General features: G+C 41.2%; 1 protein-coding gene across 7 annotated transcripts in view; it reads left to right on the top strand.

The window, feature by feature from the left end:
• Positions 1 to 2,499: 2,499 nt before the first annotated feature.
• Positions 2,500 to 23,916, top strand: part of GAB1 (GRB2 associated binding protein 1) — a 95,885-nt gene continuing 74,468 nt past the window's right edge. For 3 of the 7 annotated variants that reach the window (XM_084203923.1, XM_084203925.1, XM_084203921.1), the window contains exon 1: positions 2,506 to 3,066. In XM_084203923.1, coding sequence (XP_084060049.1) covers positions 2,995 to 3,066 — 72 coding nt within the window. In that variant the 5' untranslated portion in view covers positions 2,506 to 2,994. Of the gene's footprint in view, positions 3,067 to 23,916 lie in introns of all 7 variants that reach the window. The other 4 variants (XM_084203926.1, XM_084203924.1, XM_084203927.1 and 1 more) reach the window with 3 other exon arrangements.

Here is a 23,916-nt window from a genome sequence, read left to right as displayed (position 1 = left end):
ATGGCTCAAACAGCTATTCTCAACAGAGGTCTTCGAGACTTTTATCCTTAAGTAGAGGAAATTATGCCCTAGCCTAATGTGTCTGAGTGTAAAAATTTTTCAACATGGATGATCTGACTAGTGTAATTATTTCACCACTCTCTTCATAGAGAGTTTTACAGTTATAAATATGCAGGTGTTAAAAGTCAGATTGAAATATTGTGCTCTTTATGCATTTCATTAGCCTTAATTTCTTCAGTTTACCCTAATACTGGGCATGCATATTATGAACTGTGGAACACTGCTGGATATGCACAGAAATCCAAAGAATTAATATTCTTGGATTTTCTAGCTTTTCAATAACTTGGAAAGAGAGGTACAGATCTGTGCAGCCCTGCCCTGAGATGGTAAGTGAAGGCACCAGTGGGACTGTGGATGGGTAGGTCAAATGAGAGCAGAAAAGGAAATCCACTGCCATGACTAGGAAAGGAGCAGTCCGTGAGACAATATCTTAACATTTGGAAAATGTTCTTTGCTGTATTATGTTTTCTTCAGTTCCACAATGCAACAGAAACATTTTATGTCCAGTCTTGGGGCTTGTGAGTACGCTCAACAACTAAGTACAGTCTAAAAGGCAAGCTTTATTGTTTATTATTCATCACTATGACATTAACTCTTTTTCCCTAGCATGTGTTTTATCGTTACATGACAGGGATGAAACCCCCTCACAAAGCTGATAAACAAATACATGAAAACTTAAGCTGGAGTCCAGGCTGACACTGGTTTCAGCGTGTTTTAGAACACAAATGTAATGATTTGAAATTTGACCTCAGAGACAATCTTGTATCTCTGGACCAGTTAACTTGTTTGGTTGGTGCCTCCATGGAGACTGCTTAAGCCAAAACAAGCTTTCTTTGATTGGCTCTCAAGGCATGGGTTAATTAATGGGTTTCAAATGAACCATTGGATCATGTCACAATGCCCTAGTGCCAATGGCATTTTTAGTTAGTTCGCACTGACTCCACATGTTCTAAATACTAAATCTTCTCCAAGGATCTATAAGGGAAACTGGAAAATTTTGTGGTCTTATCTGGCACTTGGATAATCTCAAATGTTAAGATTATTAAACAATGGCATTAGTGGTTTAAACAAAAGAGTTGCACTGAAACCCAGCTTGAAATCTAAACCTAAGAATACAATTTGAGTTCATGTTTACCAACCAAATAACTTTTTTATTGTTTCCACCAAGCCCTGCTGAGGAAGCTGAAAAGGTGTGCAGAAATTCATGCAAGGATGGTTTGAATGCTAGGATTCATGTGCTTTGATTATTGCTAAAGGCCGACGTTCACCTCTTTTCTTATTTCAAATGCTTTCGGCAAAATATCTTTTTGATGCTCTTTCTTGTAGCGCTTAATAACGCTTCATAATGTCATAATTATCTTGAAAATATTTAAGTTGAAATTGATGCACAGACTTTAACACCTCAGCCTTTCTCCTTTATTTTTTCTTGTTATTTCTTCGATTGCCCCTATATGCTACAACCACTGCTTTTAACTTTTTAATACGCTTATACCTAGATGAATGGTAGCATCGTCGGGCTCCTTTCAGCCAAGGCACACTAGGGGGACTATTTTTCTGCAGTGGAAGATCACTGGGGCTAGACAACACAGCAGTGATCCCATTCCAGAACCTGCCATTTAGTAACCTGAAAAAAAAATTTTAAAAATCATAACTATTTTTGCTAAAAGTGTGTTATTATTTTTCTTTATTTAAGAATATATTATTAATTGATCATATTTATTAATTTCTTTGTTATTACTTATTTAACCATTTTCTGCCAGAGTGGAAGAGACAGAGAGCACCCACAGCAGAGATGGTGAACGACTTGGATAATTAAATATTTTTTTCCTTTTTTGCTACGGCAGTTTCAGACTTGCTAAGAGGAATTTACTTAGGCCGCGCTATTTTAAATGCAGTTTTAATAGGGATCTTTAGGTTGGTTTTTGTTTCTTTGTTTTCTTGCTTGGGGTTTTGTTTGTTTATTTGTTTTCCTCGTAGGGACCGAGCCCGTCCCTCGCCCCGTACCCTTCGCTCCCGGCCGCGCCGCCGCAGTTCTCACCGGCCGCCGACTACAGCTCCCAGGATCCCTCTGGAAGCGCCGGCCGGCCGGCCGTCCCTCCCTCCCTGCCTGCTTCCCTGCTTCCAAGCCCTTGTTGTTTGAAAAGGCTCCGGCAGAGTTTCGGGGGGAGCCGCGGCGCTCGGAGCGGCACTGGGCGGGGGCAGGCGGGGCCGGCCGGGGCGGCACCACCGCTCGGCGCCGGGAAAAAGGGGGCTCGGGGGGGACACGGCGCCGTGAATTCCAGGGCAAAGCCCTCCCTTCACTGGCCGGCAGGGAGCGGAGCCAACCCCGGGCCACGGCCCCAGCCTCGGGGCCAGACCCCCGCCCCGCCACTCCCTGCGGAAGGGAAAGCGAGGAAGGGAAGGCAGGAGTGCTGCTGATCCCCTCCTCCCGGCGCAGGGGGAGGAGGAAGAAGGGGAAGGAGCGACCGGGCTGCCACGGCGGCCGACGCTGAGCTCGGAGGGGCGGGCGGTAGTAAGCCCCCCGCGGCCCTCCGCAGCGGGAGGGTCCCGGCGGCGCGGAGGAGGCGCCACCGGCGAGGGGCGGTGGCTGGATCCTGGATCCTGTCCCGGGACGCCGAAGTTGCGGCCGGGCGGCGGCCGCCCCTGTCGTCTCTCTCGATGTCCGTGTAACTCGGCGGCGGCGAGGAGGAGCAGGAGGAGGAGGCGAGGGACCCTCCCGCCTCACTCCCGCTCGCCGCCCCGCTCCGCCGGGCTGTTGTGCGAGAGAGACAGACAGACACACACACCCTGCGCCCCGTCCCGCCCCGCAGCCCCGGGAGGCCGGGCCGGGCGCGGTGCTGCCGCCGCCGCCGATCGCGGTTCCCTGTGTCCGTTGCCTGAGGAAGAGAAGGAGCAGGAGGCGGAGGGAGCGCCCCGGCGGGCACCGGCGCAGCCATGAGCGGCGGGGAGGTGGTCTGCTCGGGCTGGCTCCGAAAGTCCCCGCCGGAGAAGAAGTTGAAACGCTACGTGAGTGCCCTCTCCCACTCGCGGGCCGCGCTCCCCCTCACTCCCTCCCTTCCTCCCTACCCCGCTTCTCTCCCGCCGGAGCTCGGCGCTCTCCCCCCGCTCCCGCCGGCCCGGCCCGGCTTCCCCGCGCGATCCCTCCCGGCCGGGCCCGGCCGAGCCGCCCTCCCGGCCGCCTCCCCGTTCCAGCCGGGACTTCTGCACGCCACGTCCCTGCCGCTTCCCCAGCGTTTGTCTTTTCTCCTTTCTTTTCTCCTTTCTTTTCTCCTTTCTTTTCTCCTTTCTTTTCTCCTTTCTTTTCTCCTTTCTTTTCTCCTTTCTTTTCTCCTTTCTTTTCTCCTTTCTTTTCTCCTTTCTTTTCTCCTTTCTTTTCTCCTTTCTTTTCTCCTTTCTTTTCTCCTTTCTTTTCTCCTTTCTTTTCTCCTTTCTTTTCTCCTTTCTTTTCTTTTCTTCCTTAAAAAAAGGACGCTGAGCAGTCAGATGTTTCAGCCCAGCTTTTATTGCTTTTCCAAGGGAGGGGGCGGAGTTTTCCCCTCTTCCCTCTGGGTCCGTACTCGGTATATATGTATTTTTAAACGTAAACACTTGCTGTCCCGGGGCTGGTGCCCGATCCCAGAGAGGGCGGGGGCAGCCCCGGTTCCGCGCCGCTCCCGGAGGGATTGCACCGGAGGCTGGTGGCCCGGAGACGGCGGGAACCGGGGATGCCCCCGGAGCGCTCCCGCTGGGGCGGGGGGAGCTCTGCCCTTGCTCTCCGCACCGGGAAAAAAGAGGAGGGAGTTGTGAGAGAAGCGCCTGTGTCTTTCCCGAAGTTGTTCCCGCTGTTGCTCGGTAGTGGCTGCGCTCGCTGTGGCTGCGGCGGAGCGGACACTGCGCTGCTGGCAAGAAAATGGAGCGCGTTTGCTGAGCGGGCAGATTCCATGACAGTGCACAGCCGAGCTGCGGGGCCGCCGGGGAGGCTGTCAGGTCACGTAGGAGGGATGGGTGATGCCAGGAGTCATCGCTGCTGGCTGAGCCCTTTCCCACTGGCACCCGGCTTGTTTCGCGGCATCTGTGTAATTGGGACAAAATGTTGGGCCTTTTTTTTTCTCTTTTCTTTCTTCTCCTTCATTCCCCCCTCCCCGGTGTTTACTTTTTTTAAGCAGCTAAACTTCAGATTTATTTGAGAATCTGTGAATACAGATCTTAACGTCACCACGTTATTTTTGTCTGTTACCGATTAGCAGTCTCTTCTTGAAGAACCGTTCTGGGCTTTATTTTAATGCCAAGAAATTTATGAAATGAATCTCTATTTAAATTAAAAACCAATATTTGGGGTAGCCTGTTCTCTGGTTCCCAATATCAAAAATCCTCTTTGTGTGAAGGAAAGAGAACATTCTGATAGGTCATAGCAGGGTTCTCTTTCCGTGCTGAATTGGACATGGACTGTATTCTTAGCCAATTCTCCATGTCTGTGTGTGTATTCACAGGATATCTCTTTACCAGTGTGGAGGAATTAAGAGCAGTATTCATGTTTTTAAAGACTTTTAATAAATTTTCCGCTCGAACTCTAAATCCCGTGAAGGCTGCTGTCTGTAAATGGACAGAGTTTGCCCCCATAAATCAATCTCATTAATCAGTCTCTTAATGTGCCAGCTTTTTTCCATGTAGCTGCCCCTTCAGTGTATTTATAGCTCCATTTCCATACTGGAATTACACAAGAACCTTTGAGGGGAAAACCCTGACTACAGCACTGGTCAAGTGGTTCCCTGTCCTAAAGAGGTAATGCCTTAATTTTCACTTGAAAGGGGGATCTGCTTTTTGAGTATCAGGGAGATAATATGGCAAGCTTATGTTAGCATGATTTGGTTTAACATCACCATGCATTGTAGGCCATAAGGTTGTGAGTTTAAATCCTACATGTTATTTTTGACTCTTTTCTGCTTGTATAAAAGAAAGGTACCACTTTAAGAAGGGCTTAAAGTAAAATTCCTCCTGTTTGTATGTAGTGCCTGATCTGTAGCAGGCTGAAGGCTGACACTCCCTTCCAAGACTAAAAGTGACCTTGCCATTATGGTTGCCGTCTTCAAGCAAACAAAAAGTTGATGTACTTAAGACAATGAACTTTAGCTGACTGCACTGGCTGGAGAGTTGGCTTGTGCTCCCTGTAATTCTATCCTTACACTAAGGCACAGCAGAGAACTGCCTTTTCCAAAGCCATGTTTTATGGTGGTGGTATTTCAAGGGGCTGCACCAGATGAAAAGATGGGAAAGTGATTTCAAAAGGAAACTGCTTTTCTGCAATTCATACTTTTCACAGGTATATATGAGAAATTGCAACTTCGTGCTCTATTAGTTGCAAGTATTGGGGCAAACCCAAGTTACCATCTGGGAATGAAAAGTCAGATATTGCCATCAAATATGGTTTAGTTCTTAGAAAGGGTGAAAAGGAGGACTTTGAAGCTAGTGCACAGACATATGTTTCACAGGGATTTTAATTTTTAGTTTGAAACTGTTGGACATTAACTGTTGGTGTTAAAGCTAGCTTATACTCATTTTGAAGCTAAAAAAAGTAAAATCCCTCCAACCAGCCCTGTCCTGCAGGTGGAATAATCAGATTTCCTTGAGTGTATGCCTTATATCATGAGTGTCTGTTTCGCCTCTTCAATGTTGTGTTCTCGTGTCTTCTTTATGTGGTTTTGGTATGGAATTACTGTTTTGACAGCTATTGGCACCTGCTGTCAGTTCCCTGGAGCTGCTGTTCAGAACAGTTTGTTTGAGGGAATAGACTGGTTGTTTCCAGCAGCAGATCTCTGAAGAAAGTACAGGTAACTTTTGGTGCTGGTGGGGGGGTCAAGATGTGGATTTAGCAGGGGAGAAGGAAAAGGGAGTTGGGACTAAATCCTGCATCGTTCTCCACAGCCTGTGCTCTGGTTTCATGAGTACATGAGAGAACTTGTTTGTGCAGAGAGATGGAGGACTGCTAAATTTCACAGCTTCTGCTATTTTCTTGTATGTTTTTCTTTCTTCCCTTGTTCCATTGCCTTAAAATTTGCGAATGTTTATGTGCTCACTTTAACTTGCTGTGATTTTTCTGTTTTCTTATTTTTAAAAATGTAATTGGAAAGCTCCTTTCTCTCCATCTGTCACATCTCCTAAAATGTGATAGTAAACCTTGGCTTCGTGGTTTTCTGCTGCATTGCAGTTCTGCTGTGCACGTGCCAGTTAAAGTAGCTGATGCTTTGTGGTGGCAGCACAGAGGTTTTTTACTGCCATTCTGCTAGGAAACCACCAGATACTTCAACACAGCTGTCTTTGGTAAAGCAAGAAAAAAAAGCTTGAGGGAATAGGAATAAGTCTTAAATTCTCTCCTAGAATGACTAAACTTTTATCTGGGGTAGGCTAGTGCTCAGTAGGACACCTGGATGTGCTTTGAAACAGAATCTTAGCATTGATGGTTGGTTTATGGAACAAGTTGTAGAAAGTCTACTAATGTAGTATAATAATTCCCAGTATTCTGAGAGAATCTCACCAGTGCATATAAATATCTCAAAGTCTGGTGCCAAGAGGTTGATGCCAGACTTTTCAGTGATGCTCAGTGACAGGATGAGGAGCAATGGCCATAAACTAAAAACCCAAGAAGTTTCACCTTAACATGAGGAAAAACTTCTTTACATTGAGAGTGGCAGAGCACTGGAATAGGCTGTCCATGGATGTCATGGACTCTCCCTCTCTGGAGGCATTCCGGACCCACATGGACATGTTCCTGTGTTACCTGCTTCAGGTGACCCTGTCTTGGCAGGGGTTTGGACTGGATGATTTCCAGAGGACCCTTCCAGTCCTAACTGTTCTGTCATTCTAATATGTCCTACTTAAAAATACATTTTATTGGATAAAAAGTAAAACTCCATCAAAAATACTCTGTGTAGGCTAAGCACTTCAGGATAAATTGGTTCCTGTTTTTCTGTATCTAATAGACTTCCCCATTCTTCTTACAGTTCATAAGATGATTTTAAAAAAAATTAAGAAACCTTAATTTTGGTGTAGGTGTGGCTAAAAATTCTGTGGTTATTTGACTATTCCTATTGATAGTTCATTTAGTTATTTTAAAGCAAGGAGTTTAAAAATGAGAAATGGGCTTGATCTCCGTAGGATGTAAGGGGCACAGATATGATTCAGGCAAGGCTACAGATAGCATCCTCTTACTTTCTGATCTTTTCAGTTGTAGACAGTGACTAAAAAAATGCCAGATTATTAAGCTAGTTATTGATGTTTAAACTAGAGGCTCAGACAGCATAGATACAGAAGTGGAATATTTTGGTGATTTTTTGTTTGGCAGTTGCTCTTTGGCACTAGTCACATGGGTGCATCTTCTGTCTTTAGTAATACTTACATGTGCTACGATATGTAAGGGTTTTAAGAAATGTAATATTCATCAGAATAGTTGTAATTTGGTAAAAGCTGCAGTGCCTGACCAAAGCCCTTTTTCTGGAAGACACCTGTTTGTGTTAAGCTTTTTTTTTGGTGATCTTTCATCAGCATAGTGAGCAAATTTAAGAAGCTGGTTAGTTTACGGGAAAAAACCAAGCCAAACTAAGATGAGCTTGTCTGACATCATTCAGTACAGTCCCTCTGGAACAGGGTCAAGTTAAGTTAACTTGAGACAGATGAGTATCATCAAGAAATATTACGTGACATCTTTTGTATTCTGAACTTGATTGTGCTTGTGCTACTCAAGAAGTTGCTGAAGACCTCACAGGGATTGGTCTTCAGGCAGGAAACTTTCCTTCTGGAAGGAAGTCTGACCCTCCCCTTCTGTGGTGCACTGGTCAGAAAACAGCAGTTTCACTTTTGATCCTTTCAGACATGGCTTAGTAAGCCCTAAACACGGCGTTTTTGTGGATTAGAGGAGGAAGTTGCATTGTTTTGTGTGCCAGCTGAAGATGCTGATACGTTCCTTGGTAGGACTTTAGGGCTGTAGCTATGTCCTGAGCAAGCTGTTAGGGTGTAAGGCTCACTTGAGGAGCATGGAACTCATCATACAAGTATTTGTCATCTTTGACAGGACATCAGCAGCTGGTGTTGGCTTTGCTGCCAAAGCTGCAGTACTCTTAGTGACTGACCTGTGGTGCATGCTCTGAATTAACTCCCAGCGGATGGTTGCAGAGGGTAAGAGCAGGCACCAGCATATAAAACAGATTAAGAAGTCTAATGTGTGCATAATAAGATTATCTTCTCCTAGTTATTTTAATTTTTATGTAGTTTACTATACTATTAATTTAAGCATTTCTGAGCTTGGGGGTGAGATGGTACCTGAACCACTTGAATGCTTTTTTTCCTTGGTGTAGATAGGAAAATTGGAGACCTAATTAACAGAAATTGTCCTGTTCCTCTTGAAGTGCAGGTGAATAATTGGATATATGAAATAAGCCAGATATTCTAGATATGTTAAATGATGTGAAAAATTTTTCCTAACATGAAATAACAACTCCTAATTTGAGAACACAGTAGCTGAGAAATGAAGGAACAATCAAATTCTGACTTTTCATGATGTTGAAGATGGTTTTCAATTGGATATATAGCAACTTATGGATAGCTTTTTGGTATTGTGTTTTGATAAGTCTGTTAATGAGATTTGGTGCAGCTAATCACAGGGGATTACAGTTCAATGAGAAACTAACAGGGAGCAGGGAGAGGAAGTGGAAAAACAAATCAGTGTCTGCTACTTTCTTGATGCTGCATAGTGGCTGCTCTTCCATGTGTGCACAGTCTTGCAGCATTGAAATTAAGAATAAGTAACATATGTCTAAGAAGAGGAAATAATGAAATAATTTTAATTTCCAGTTATATAGAAATGAGCTTGATTTGCATGCCTTTTAGTCAATCATCAGCCCAGAGCAGCTGTGTGAAATGTCAGTTGGATAAATTGAGAAAAGAATGTTTTATAGGACAGTTTAGCTTAAAAAAGTATAGATCTTGACTGTCAAAATGAGCATCAATTCTGGAAATCTTTGGTAGAGCAGCTAACTCTTTCAGCTGAGAGGTAATTCTTGGTATTCAACAGTCCAAGAGGGAGAAGAAAGTGACAAACAGAACTGTTTCTAGTGTTCTTTTTTCTCCCTCTTTAAGTTTTAAAAATGTTGTAATAATGGTCACTTCTGAGGCATGTTTTAATTTTGTCTTTTTTGACATAACTTTTGTATCACTTTATTAGAATCAAATGCACTCTTCTACAGGCATTTAGAAAACATTTACTCCCCACTAAATTTTACAGATGCCTTTGATAGAAGTGTTGGCAAAAAAGTGAAAGGAACATCAGTTATTCAAAACATAGTAAATTTAAGGAAAAGGATAGACCTGTGGGTTGTAGATGATTCTGGCTTGGGTATCTTATACTTATTTAGTCCTTCTTTCATCTTTTCCCAGTCTAAAAGTAGATGCCACTGAAATATATTGGGTGAAATATTTTCCTAAATCAAGAAGGGGAGTACAACTGATGAGGTGCAAGTTTTGTTTTGACGCAGAGCTAAGATTCACCTCCTTAGTTTTTCATTCCCACTTTTGCAGTGTTGCAGTGACAGTCTTCTTGAGTCCTTTTCAAAATTACCTTAATGTTTCTGTGCTTCAGTGAGTAAGCGTTTTATTGCCAATAGAACCAAGTTCAACTGTTGCAATTTCATTGCAGTGTTTCATTAGGAGGGACAGACCTTATGTCTTGCAAATTACTTGAACAAGGCAGGCAGAAAGATCACACAGAAAGGGATAATCTTGTCAAGGGAGGTAGGTAAGTGTTGTATACAGGTGAATATTGTAGGACAGTATAATTTGCTGCTGTTTTAGGAACTCTAATGTGAATTCAGCTCCTTATATGTACAAACAACTAGCTGTAAAGGAGTACTATGTATTTCTTTTTTCCTTTCTTTTTTGGTTTATTTTTTTTGAAAGATGGAGGGAGAATTCTGCCATCTCCCAGCTGTAATAATATACTATTTATTTTCGATTCCCTCTTTATCAATTCTTGATTAGGCTTTTACATTGGTTCTTTTATGAATTTTCTTGCTTGTTTGCTTCAGAAATAGTGTTCATAGTTGCACAAATAATGTTAGCATTGTAACTATGCTAGTTGTATTTGTGAAGCTTTTTTTTTTAAATACCACCCCCCCCCCCCGTTTTCCAATAAAAGATTCCATAGTATGTTTTTTGTACTTGTGTTTGCTACTAGCTGTTAACAAAGGTTTTGTTTCTCACGAAAAACTTTTGAAGCTCTTTCAAACGTGTCACAGTGCTTTTAGTTGTAAAAAGTACTCGTGTTGCGTTGTATCTGACTGTCTCCTTAGCAGTATCCAGCGAGGCAATGTTAAAATGTTAACGAGGTCACTTTCTGTGAGATCAAAGAGACTGAATTAGCTGAACTCTCTAACCATCTTTTTCTTGATGTGTTTTTGTTTTTCAGCTGAGGAGAAGGAACATATCTAAATGCTTTTTATGCCCAAAATTACAACTTTATGATTAAACTCCCTGAGGTTATGGTGACACATTTTTCTTCCTTTTTTCTCTTGGTATATGGCAGCTATTCGGGGTAAATGGCAAACAGGGTATTTGGAGTTGTCTCTCTCTGGTGGCACAGCAGCATGTAACTAAAAAGGTCAGGCACCTATGTCTATAGCTTTATAAGGCTTGTGTATTATTAAATATAATATCTGTGCATAATAGAGATAATTCTGTTTAAAAACATACCTGGAGAAGGAGGTGATACTTGGCTGGAAAGCTGTGCCAGGAACTAGCCTCTCTCTTCAGACAGCCAGGTTTAGGCCCCAAATCAAGAAGTGAATTAAATGAAAAGCTTTTGCTCCTTTTTATTTTGTACAGCAATTTCTTGGCAGACTGATTTAAGAACAACTACGCTTTTTCAGGAGCTGTGCTTGTTCTTTTGTCCGAGAAGTTCTAGGAAGCCAGAAAAAAGCTTTTCCCTCTCTGTGTTCTTTAAAAGGAGGTAGTTTTTGCCTTCTGCCACAGGCTGGCTAGCTCATATGAGAAACCTTGATGGGCCTGCTGTGCAGGCCAGTGGCTGTACCTGGTGGCTGAGAATGGTGGCCAGGCATTGGGATAACCTTGCTAGCAGGAGTAAAGCAGCCTCATCCCTTTGCCTGTTCCCCACACAAGTTTTCCAGCCATCTCGCCAGTGACATGAGGGTTGTTCTACTGCTTTGTAAGTGAAACTGACGCCAGATAAACCCTTCATGGCATGGAGATAGTGGATGTCGCAAAGTAAATCTGCTTTCCCGCCCACTTCGCAGCACAGCCAGCCTTGGGGCAGGGTGATGGCAGATGTGCTCCCTCCTTCCTCCTGAGTAAGCATGTCTTCACCCCGGGAGGAAAGCCGTGGGTTTCAGTGGAGGCCAGCAGGCTCCTCTCTCTGGTGCTACAGCCACCACCAGGCTCCTTAGTACTTCTGCCTCAAAGGAAAAGGGGGAAAAAGAAAAACAACACAAAATTTGACTTCGGTTTATTTTTCTATGTTGTCTGGGGTTTGGGATTTGAAAGCAAAATAAACCCTCTGTAGGTGTTTATTTCTGACAGTAGGAGGTCACTCTGGGGTATGGAATAAGAATACAGGAAGCTCTTCAAAAACAGTTCAAATAGATCTTTGATGCAATCAACATTGAAGAATTACAGAGCTTTTGGAAAAGTTATTAAAAGGGTTAACACAAATTATATCAGATGAAAAATGGATTTTGAGTTTCAAAATGGAATGCTACCCATTTCTTAAAAAAAAGGCAGTTCTGAATGTTATGTGTCAGTTTGTCACTTTCCCTTTGTATGAAGGATAACTGCACTGAGTCACGTACTGTGTTAGACAAATGTTCCCATTCACACTTAATGCATGTTTCTGTTACAGTTTTCTGATGCTTGTGTTTCCATGTAGATTCTTAAACAGGATCAGATGTGGTGGAAAAGCTGCACCTGGTTTTGGGATGGTGCAGGAAAAATTGCTGCTTTGTAAGGAAAGCTTTTTGAAACCAGTATAAGTCCTTATACAGAATTTAACAAACATTTATGATTTTTAAAAATGTGTATACATATCTGTGATCCTTAAAAATAGGGTAAAATACTGACAGCAAGTGTGCCCCTTTGCAGCAAACGCTGAAAAGTAAGGAATTTATTAGGAAAAAGCTGGTGGGGATAATTTATTTGATGCTTCTAATGGTTGTTATAAGGGTTGGTGTGTGTTTGTTTCATCAATAAGCAACCAAGAAAGAGGATGTCAGAGGAATGTATGAACTTGATGTGAATTGACAATTTGTCCTTGCATTGTTTAATTAAAAAAAAAAAAAAAAAGAGGGGGCAGAGAGAAAGAGAGGAGTGTTTGAAGTGTAGTTTGAAACAGAAGAGGCTGGTGTTTTCCCGGGCAAACAAGGCTGTGGAATGCTCTGCCATATGGTATCCACACTGGGAATGCAGGAGATTCTGGGGAGGCTTGGAGAGAATCCCCCATCTGTAAAGCATGAACAGTTGGAGGTCTAGGCTGTGATAAGAGGAAACCTCTAAAATGTCATATTGTAACTGGTTCCTTTGGTTCACTTGTGTGATCCCGTCTTTTCCTAGTTCTGCTGATGTGCAGGAAGAGTCAGAGGTAGGCTGTGAGTGTGATGCCATCTGGCAGTTCTGCTTTCCTAGAAAATAGTGATCTATATGAACTTAATTTGAGATTTGAACCACAAACTGACAAAAACTTATTCTTTTTGAATCTTTTACTTGTTACATAATTCTATTATTTCTTTTGGTGCCCTTCATTAAAGAAATGTTTTTTCTTTCAATTACATGTTACACTGGGTGATGTTCTCATGGTGGCATTAGACAAACTTCTTGTTTACAAAATCCTTCCCTGTTGCTAAGGGAGATAACTGTAGTAAGTGCAGGAGTAGGGATGTCAATAAGTGTATCTTACTGAATCTTGCATGTCCTAGTGCCTATCCCTTCACTGTTTGTATGCAATTATTGCTGAAAGTATTAGCATCATGCTGTGTGAGCAAGTTTTGCAGTCTATGCCTTGTTACTCAGTGTGAAATAATGCCCTCAAAGCTGAGGTCATGTCATGCTCTTAGTTATGATGTATATGATGCAGTTGTCTGTGTGCACAAATGAAGGAAAATTGCATAAGCTTCTCAGCACTGTGAGAGATAACTAAAATGACTCTTCCCTACCAAAGGCCTGTTAGCAGAGAGGACATACTTTTATTCCTTTAGGAGTCAGTTGTTACTAAAATAAAACATGTTTTTTCTTTTCTGGAGTTTGGCATGGGGAAGGGAGAAATGGGACAGGGGGAAGATCTAAACTGAAGAGTAGTATACAAGTGACTCATTAGTGTAAATTGGGAAACTTAACCCAGTTTTCATCCCAGGGTAATTTTGTCCTGGGACAAGTAACTACAGAGTTTTCTGCTGTGGTGTGTACTTCAGTGCTAAGTTAATTCACAGTCCTTTGAATTTTTCCTTGATCTGATGGCCCTGTTGGTCTGTGAATCTCTGCAGCTCCAGGAAAAAAAAAAAAGAGCAGGAATTTATTCCTATTTAGAAAGAAAATGGCAGGAAGATCTTTAATGATAATATAATGGAGGCACCACTATCATTACATAAATTTGAGAGTATTCTTTGGTGGGGTTTTCTTACAGTACCGCCATAACTAACTGTGATACAAATCTGCTTGTTTGCTGTTTTAGCCTTGAAATGGGGATGTTAATAATGCAGTTTAAGGAACTTAAAACTTCTGTTGGATCTAATGAACTGTGGATGGGAGGTGCAAAGTCGTAAGCAGCACTGCTGAGATTGCTTCCAACAACTGCTGGGAATGCAGTGCTATTCCCATTAGGGTGCATCTCCTGCCTTCTGCTTATGGGAAGAGGCTTTCCTGTCAGTCTCTGCAACCAGCATCAAACAGCTGGAGAGTGTTCCTAACTCCTTTAGCTGGCTGGAGAATGAGCTCTTTGATCCTTTGCTTCAGGTAGTTGTTGTTTAAAGGGAGGGCAAATAAAATGTTCTTCTGAAATCTCAGTCTGCTTAAATAAAATAAAGAGTAAGGAAGACTATGATCTGTCCTTTCCAACTGAGAGACTGAGCTGAACAGATGTTTCTTACTCAGTGATGAGGAGGAAAGTCCCTGGCTAGGGACTCTAGAAGGAGGGTTAAAAGGTGAAGGAATCCTGTGGGGGCCTCCTGCTGCAATGATGGATTCAGCCCTGCACAAGTAGGATCGAAGATACAAAACTTGAGTCTCTTCATCCTTTCCCCCTCCTCTCCCTCCTCCTCCTCCTCTTCCTCCTTCCTCTCATTGCAACTACTTTGTGTTTATTTTTCTACTTTCAAATTACATAATTTAGTCCTTCCCGTCACTTCCTAATGTCTGAATCATAGGTAGGTCTTCCTGCCTGCAATAAACAAACATTTTATTCCTGGCACCTTTCCAAACATTGAGATTGTGTTTATGAAGGTGGAGGGGGTCCCTCTGGCAGTGTGCTTGGGAAGCTAATTCAGTTGTGTACAGGTTGGGTAATCTGCTTACTGCATGCTTCTGTGCCCAGCTGATTTCCTTGTCTTTCCAATCTTCCCAAACTGATGGAGTTGCTTGGCTAATCAGGGCCAAGCAGGTGAATAGTAACAGATGATAAAAGCAGAGCATAAACAGTGGGTTATGAGCTTCTGCAGTTAATAACAGTAGCAAGTAGATTGCCTCAAGTCTTGCTGCTGTTTGTGGTGCCTCTTGGCTCTCTCACACCTTGCATATAGGTGCAGTGCTGAGGTACCTGGTGTGGGTCATCTAGTCATCTGTCTAGTCACTTGGGAGAAACATTCCTTGGTCTAACACTCAGGCTTTGCTCATTTTTTGTATTCTTTCACTGCAAGGCAAGAAGATAACACAGGATACTTTGGAGCATGTGTCAGCCTCCATCAGCCTGCTGTATATCTTGGACCACATTTGTAAAAGCTGCAAAATAGAAGTGTGTCATCCTCATTTTCCATGTTATTACTCCTCTTTCTTAGCTTTGAAAATGCTTTATTTTGTTTTTGAATTGACTGTGACTCCAGAATGATACAGAGAAGACAGCTAACACCCATGGAGGCTTCCTACCTCTCCTGTTGCATTTGCACACTTTTTACTGGTTACGGTTCTTTATGAAGAAAATTTATCTTGAGTCATCATAGACCAGCCTCACAATGTGTTGAACACTACAGCTCCTGCACAGCATGTGAAACTATTAAATGGACTTCATTCGGTAAATGGAGACAGTAGGGGAAAGATCCAGTCTTTTGTTTGGCAGCTTTGCACTTCTACCTTCCTGCTCATCTCTGCCTCCTCACTACCCTCTCTGGTTCTTACTACTAAGATGCAGGAAGGTGAGAATAAGTTAAATATGTTTAGGATAGATTAGATGAGGAAAGAATACCCTGAATATTAGGCTGACTTAATAGTGTTTTCTTGTAAAAGATAAAGAGATTGCCTTTTTCTTAAGCTACAATTTACCCTGACTTTTCTGACAGTGGTTTTTATAGCATGGGAAGTATATTCTCTATACAGATGATCTAAAAAAGCTACCAATGCCATTTTGCAGGTTGTGCCAATAAGACAAAGCAAGAGAATGTTACTGTAGTCTAGTTTAGTACCAGTTTCAAAAAAGACAATTGAAGCAAAAGAACCCTGCTATTACATGCCATAGGAATGCCTCATGTTCCAGTTTGTTCTGGCTGAGGCTGCATATGCACAGGGACGTGGGGCTTTCCCTTGTGCCATTTTTTCTCATCCAGTCAGTAAATGAATTAATGAAGTTCCTCAGAAAGATAAGTTTGAGAGACTTTGAACCTGAGAGCTTGTTTTAGTTGTGGTTGGGTTGGATACCCTTTTTGCCATCATTGCCTACTTGCAGTGTTTGCCTATGTGTAATGAAAGAATTTACATTTTTATTTTGCAATAGTAGGAGGAGTTGCTTTTTCCTATGGTTGAGGTTGAAATGAGTTTTCTGTATGTGGAGTATGAAAGTAATTTTCTTGGGGGTGCAATTTGGGTAATGTACTATTCGTTGTACATACTAGGGAATTGGAAAGAAAACACTGTGATAGAAGACAGCACCCTCTTAATAGTATATTCCAGTCTAAAATCATGGCAACCTCTTTCATAATAATACTGTACCATGTGGAAACAATTACATGAAAATATTTTCATCTGTTTGCTACATGCATTTTGGAAATCTTGAAACTTAACAGTACATATTCAAATGCCATGTTAAATAATGTAGAAAATATTTATCTGTCCTTTCTATGCCATGTGGTGAAAGTTTTGCTGAATCAGAAACAAAATGTAAGGGCTGGGTCCTGTGATTATAGTATTGTAGGGCCTGCCTACTACTGTCTTTTAAGCTTGTAATATAAAGTGTTTTGGTTAAAATGAAGATAGCACTTAACAAGTACAATGAAGCCCAATTTTGCAGTTATTTTCATCACTTTGTCTTGTAACATTCCACCAGTTCTTATCAATAAACATCACAGTGGTGTCCTAATCTTTCCATTGGAATTTGAGGTTATTAAATTATACTCTTGCACTGAATTTCAGTGATTGCATTATTGTCATTCATCTGATGACAACCTTTCCTTCTCAAAGAATGTTGGTTTTTTATTTCTTTGAGAAGACATAAGTGGTGTTAAAGTGAAATCTGATCGGGTGTTGTGTGATTGTTGTATGAACAAGTTGAGCAACGTTTCTGAGTTGCTTGTGAAATTTCAATAAGTCTCATTGTAAAGTGCAAGTTTTTCTCTACACAATTGAACTATGCAGCCTTAAGTTGCTATTAAACACCTATATAGTATAATGAAAAAAATCACGCTAAGCTTTATACCAAAACTTGTGACTGTGGACAGGTGTAAGTCAAGAAAATGGTTGTGGCTATAGTAGAAACATGCTTTCCCATGAAATAAAATCCAGGGATGTAGCCACTGTAACTGTGCAATAAATTATCATAAATGTGATGTCATAGTCTCTGCAACTTTCTGAAGGGGTTGTCTGATTTTGAAATCAACCAACTAGTTAGTGAATAACAAGCCTCTGAATTGACTGAGACAACAGCAGACAAGTCTGCATCATTTGGGGAAAGTAGTCATCTCCTTAGTGAATTAAACTATTTCAAAATAGAACTTGTTGACTCAATGTGTTAATCTTGGCTTTTCATGAAGAAATGCAGTATCCAACACTGATTAATTATTTTTTTTATAACAGATCCCTAAACTGCAGGCTATACAGTTAGGAAGAGACTGATTGGTAGAGAGTTCATTGAGGCTATTAAACGTAACTCTTCTGAACTGCAGTTTTTCTCTGGTAGCATTCAAACATTCTTATTCACCTGTAGAAAAAGATCCCAGGATGCAGATGGGATTGCAGGACTGAGCTTTTGATTTACAAGGACAATTTCACAAGGGTGAAATTACCCAAGGGTGTATCATTAAGATTAGACAGAACCCAGCAAATCTTTAACATTTCAATGGCGTAATTCAGAAAGTTTGTTTGGGATAATTATTGTATGTGATAACAAGGACATACTGCTTTAACTGTTGCTCTGTTAGTCATTTGCTATTGTAACTTTAAAAAAAAAAGGGAGAGTCCTCCTAGTTTATTATGGGTCTTCATTATAAATTAAGTGTTGTTAATGAAATTATTTGAAAGAACAAATTGAAATTCAATTGAGTGTGGTAAAACTTATCTCAATGTCCAAATAAGGATAAATTCTAAATGTAATAAAGCACAGTTTATGCTTTTCAGTGATTACCAGAACCTCTTGAGAGATATATATATATATAGATATAGATATATACATATATACATATATATAGTAATTAAAGCAGTTGAAACAGCTTAGGAATTAGTGATGTGCCAACAAAATAAATCTCTGTGCCTTCCTAGTATGAAATAGGAGAATCTTTACAAAACCTCCATTCCTGTGGTGTTCAGGTAAAAACGTGGGTAAATAAATAAGTCTTGCAGTGTGCCCAGAAGGTTATCTGTGAGGAGTTGGCTGGAGCAAAATTCGGAGCCAAAAGCTGTCCTAGAAAGTGAAGCCTTGGCTTTAGCCTGGCTCAGTCTTTCCTCAAGACTTTTGCAGATACCTGCAGATGCCTACAGGGGACATTTTCTAAGCTGGTACCCATTCATTCTCTTTATTTTTTTTTCTCTTTTAGCCATTATTCACTTTAGAAGCAATCAAAAACTCCTTGCTTGAGCTCTTTTACTTAGCCTTGTGTCATAATACCCTGCTACCCTTGTACCTTAATTAATGTCTTTCCTAAAAGGTAGTAGTGTTTTATTTTTTCCTTTTCCTTTTGGTCTCACTTTCCCTTGAAGATCTGCAGCTTCTGTGTCAGCTCGCATCTGTTAGTTTTTGCTCTACATTGCCATTGATCTGTCTGTGGATGGGTCCTCATGCTCTTTGTATGTAAACTTTGCATCAATGGCACACACTCAATCTCTCTGCTTCTAAATGCTGCCTTTTCTCAGACTTGTCTTCAGTACACTACTACCACTAATGTTTTCCTACCAAATTAAGTATATTTTCTGTTTTCTTGGAAGTTGGTTTTGCAACTGACATCTCTGTTCCTTTAACATACACCCAACATTTTCCTGACATTTAAGTCTCTTTACCACTAGAATTGCCTATTCCAGGAAATTGTAGATGGCCTTGCCCACGTTCATCATAGCCTGGGCATGTAGGCATTTACCAGACAGAGCTCACTGTAGCTGTATTTTTGTTTTGTTTTGTTGGTTTTTGTTTTGGTTTTTTGTTTGTTTGCTTTTAGTTTTTGGTTGGTTGTTTGTTTTTTGGGGTTTTTTTTGTGTCAGTCCTCCCTGAGCCTCCTTTTCTCCAGGCTACAGAGCTCCAGCTCTTTCAACTGCTTCTCATAGCACTTGTGTTCCAGACTCTTCCCCAGGTCCATTGCCCTTCTCTGGACATGCTCCAGAATCTCAATGTCAGTTCTTTTATTGAGGAGCCCAAACAACAGAATTGAGGTGTGGCCTCAGCAGTACTGAATACAGAGGGACAATCCCTGCCCTGCTCCTGCTGGCCACACTACTGCTGATCCAGGCCAGGATGCCACTGGCCTTCTCGGCCACCTGGGCACAGCTGGCTCATGTTCAGCTGCTGTTGACCAGTGCTCCCAGGTCCTTTTCAGCTGGGCAGTTTTCCAGCCGCCCTGCCCCAGCCTGTGTTGCTGCCTGGGGCTGTTGCAGCCCAAGAGAAGGACCTGGCACTGGGCCTTGTTGAACCTCACACCACTGGCCTCCTCCCATTGATCCAGCCTGTCCAGATCCCTCTGCAGAGCCTTCCTGCCCTCCTGCAGATCAACATTCCCAACCAGTTTGGTGTCATCTGTGAACTTGCTCAGAATGCACTTGAACCCCTCATCCAGATCATTGATAAAGATATTAATCAGGGCTGGCCTATATATCTCTAAATACCACAACTGTTTTTTCATCATAGATTCATAAAATGCAGTCTCCTTGAGGGTTGTATTTAAAGCCATTCACAACTGCACTGTATCTCTGTAGAGACTTATGTGTTATTATCTTTCCTGACTGCTCTAGCAGGTTTATATCTGGTTTTAAACTCTGCACTAAGTTTGCAATTAAGTGATAAAACTATTTTCCGAACTATTAGAACTAGAGGGTATTTTTTGCATTCTGTTCTCAATCATTGGACATTGAGATAAGAATTGATTTCTCCTATTATGTGTACAAAAGATTTGTAAGGTTATTCTATTCACTTATGTATTTTGTGAAATGCTCTCCTGTCTGTACTGAGGGAAGGAACTACATACAAATTTTTCAGAAGACTTCATGGTGGAACACGTCTCTTTCTCTGCTTGGAAAGTATGTAGCAGGCTTTACATGTGATTGCTCTTTTTTAGTCTAATCTAGGCAGATTAAGAGATTCCTTTGTAGTTTGGACTTTGCCCTTATGGAAATCCATGAAGGCCAAAATGGATTGAATTTGTGCATAGATAGAATTGACAGAATAGAGACTGGTGAGCACAGGAATTATCTCTGCTCTTTTGGGAGCACTGCCAAGATAAGCTGCTGTCCTCTGTATCAGCTGTGAAGTTTCTTTGTGGTCATCCTTCAGTAAAGCTCCAAATAGAGTACATGGTTCAAATTCCACTGACCTATAAAAGCACACACAAATATGAAAGCTGACCCCTAAAGGAATGCAATTTTTACTATAAAGCCAAATTTTCTTTCATTTGATGATCTCACTACTCTAATAATAAAATAATTAGGTTTTTTAAATTTTATTTTTAGTGTAACAAAACCTGAAGGCAATGGAATTCACAACATGCATTCATTCCGTCGTCTGAATGAGGTAGAAAGTTTTGGAGTCTTCAGGTGCTTTGACAGCATCAGTCATGTCTTCCCTGGACCATGCCTCAATTGGTACTTTTCTCCCACACTGTGTCATGAAAGTCTGAAGTGATTTGGAGCTGAAAGATACATTTCTAGTGGTGACATGGCCACTGGTACTACTGCTTTCTATTTTCACAAGTCTTTGAGAAATTCTCTAAGAATGATGTGTGACAAAGCAGAATTAATTACTATGCACAGGAGATAAGCCCTGTATCCTCTGCTCCAACCCTTCCAACTCAGAATATTCTGTGATTTGATGATGTCATCCAAGCCTGTTGTTGTCTAAGAGGAAATAGTTGCATGAGCCCCCTCACCAGGATCCTGCACAGATCCTGCATATAGTGACACAGATCAAGGCACCGAGGTCTGCTGCTGGTTGCACTAAAACTGACCAGGCTGCATGTTTTGAGTTTTGCAATGACCCTGACTGGGGGAAAAAGAGCTGTCTGCATATCGCTGGGAAAGCAAATTGGAAGTGGTCCAGACCTGTTTGTGTACTCTCCAATTGTTCTGCTGCATCAATCTATGCAAAGTATTCCTGAAAGGGGAGTCCAGGGTGGGGGGTGGAGAAGGTGATGGCTTGTTATTTTCTGGTCTTGCTAACCAGCAGTGTTCTTAATGGGAATAACTGCAAATGAAGAGGCTACTCAGGTGTAATGAGGTTTACCTAATGTAACCAATGTTTCAACTTGTTCTACTGCATGTTTGCTCTAAGGCTTGTTTACGTATTGTATAAGCCAAACTAGCCTGTCTTGTTCGGTGAGTGTAGTAAAGTCTGTACTGTAATATCTTACATAGCATTAACAAAATATGCTCCTGTGCTATGACACACTAAGGGCACATGAAATCTCTGTGCTTCACAGACATCTGAGAATGATTATACCAATTTTTTACAGATTGTGGGAAATCAGGCACACTCCAAAAATATCGTAATAACAGCCTTTTGTATTAAAAAAATGAATCAAGGGGCATGAGTTCCTGAGAGAGGCAAATGGGAATTGCAGTTTTTCTTATTGATTAGTCTGAAATGTAGTGAAAATGTGTTGATGGACAGTTTGTATCAAGTGAGGCGACTTATTTTTCTTTTTTTTAAACCCCTTTCCCAACCTCCCTGCCTTATTGGTTTCCTGGTGACCATTTGGAGTTAACCACAAGAATATTTTTGGTATTTCATATAATATAGCTACTATGAACAGCTTCTTTCACTGAGAAGATCTAGAGTAATAAGAACATAGTAGTCATTGTGCATAACACTTCCAATGCAAAGGAAAGTTTTATTTTCCTCTTGGACTAAGCTTCATGAGTTAATATGAAGCAAAATCTAGGAAAGAATTTTTCAAGTGAGCCACTTAATCAGAGCAATTTGATTGTTATTGTGCTGAAAAGAAAAACATGAAATTAATCTGGTTGTGAACCAAGTTCTGCAGGTAATATATGTTTTACTAGTTTTGTTCATGAGAGCTGCTTCAACTATAGAATCAGATCTGTTGTAAAAATTTGGGGCTTTGATGTCTAGAATTACTTTTTGAATCCCTTTTGAACATTAGTATGTAATTCTTGTTTGTCTCCAAGAATCTGAAGTTTCTCAAAAGAGTTGATGTTTCCCTCCAGAGAGTTATTCATAGTAGTTGTCTAGATGAAGTATCTAATTATAATCCATTGATTTAATGACCTTTGAATAAAAATGTTTTGATAAAATAGAAACATTTAATTATTATTTCTGTCACAGTAAAAAATAAAATATTTTAAATTTGTATGAAAGCAATAAAAAAATTTAATCAGAAAACTAAAAATACAGCTCCACTGAAGCAATTTATGTTTCCAGATATTTTTTTCATCTGCTCTTCCCACTCTCCCAAAAGGTTGGAAGGAAATGTAACTTCACAATTTTTGATTTTCCTGACTTTTTCTATTTTGAGAGCCTTCCTAATGTGCTTATTATAGTTTGCTTGGGGTAGATTGTTCTGAGTTTCTTAGGTTAACTTAAAATGGAGATAATGAGCCTATATTTATGCACGGTTTACCATGTGTCTTGCATCTCAATATTTCTGAGCAGTTTTCTGACCTCCATAATCTGTGTTACAGAAAGAAGGTTTGTGTAAAATGCTGGTTTTACAACTGGAGAGGCCATGACCCATAGTGATTTTTATCTGGAAGTAGCTAGAAGGGAAGATGTTCCCTTATTTGAAACTTCTCAGTAGTGTGGTTTTTTTGGTGGTTTTGTTGGGGTTTTTTCCATTATTTAAATTTTCAGTCCAATTATTTTGTGTGAGAAACTGCTGTTTTCAGACTATAGTGATGTTAGCCCAGTGTGTGGATACCATAGGGATGAAAATCTGGCTTTCCCTGGGATTCAGGGGTACTGGTGGAGCCAGCAAGGGGCAAGGAGCACTGTGAAGATGTTAGACTTTACAATTCTGTATCACAATGTCTGACATTCCTGTATGTTGAGAAACCTACAGGCAGAAGCTCAGGCTTGAAGTGAAGGAAATTGTGACTGGTAAATCTTAAACTTACTCTGGAGTATAATAGATTTATCTAGCAAACTGGAGATAGAAGAATTCCTTGCTGCTCTTATTGCCTTAAACTGAGAGGATACAGAGAAGAATTGAGTAATGTGGGCTGCATGCACTGTGGGTGATTGGATGGCTTTGTATATTTACATTTGACTTATTATAGTATAGTCATTCTTCATCTTCTAAAATTAGCAAAGCACAGCACAATTATAATACTTTCATGCTTCAGGATTAGCTTTGCATTTCATTAGTTCTTTGGTTCTTGTTTATGCTATGTCAGTTCAGGAAGAAAATGTTGAACTGGAATAACTTGTTTTGAAAGTTCAGTACAAGTGTGTGCTTTCTTCATCTCTAGTTTTGGATCTCCCACCTCTTCTGTTAATGTCAGAGTCTGCCTACCTGTCCTCTCTGTTGAGGCGTAGACACCACTGCGGAGCAGCATCAAAGCGGTTTATTTGCTTTCAAATGCATGCATGCATTTGATGAGAAATTTTTAGTTGACACCCCACTAAATCCTCCTTATTTTTTTTTTCTTTCCTCCTCCCCCACACAAATATTTTTAGGACAAGATTTACTGGTAAAAATAGCAACAAGTTAGAGGCACCTTGCTTTAGCTTGATTGTGCTTCTCTAATTAGAGACTGGTGCTTGTGCTTGTCTGTGTGGTGGCCTTTGTCACCTGGAGGGCACCATGCTGTGAGTAGCCACTTCTTTCTTCCAAGTCATGGCCTTCAGCAAAAGTGGTTTCTAACTGTTTGGGCAGGAAGTTTGGTCAGAAATGTGAGGGCAGCTTTTCTTCTTCCCCCTCAGCCTTCGAGTGTACGGCTGGAGGCTGCTCCCTGCCCCTCTCCCCCCTGCTGTGGGGCTCTGTCTCACTCCATGCACTGCTTTCCAAGGAGTGTGTCTGACTGTCCCCAGGGAAGCCC

The sequence above is a fragment of the Fringilla coelebs genome (genome assembly GCF_963513975.1).
Source record: "Fringilla coelebs genome assembly, chromosome: 4".
Taxonomy (NCBI): Eukaryota; Metazoa; Chordata; class Aves; order Passeriformes; family Fringillidae; genus Fringilla; species Fringilla coelebs.
Note: the sequence above shows the minus strand (reverse complement) of the source record. Positions and strands in the feature narration are given on the sequence as shown.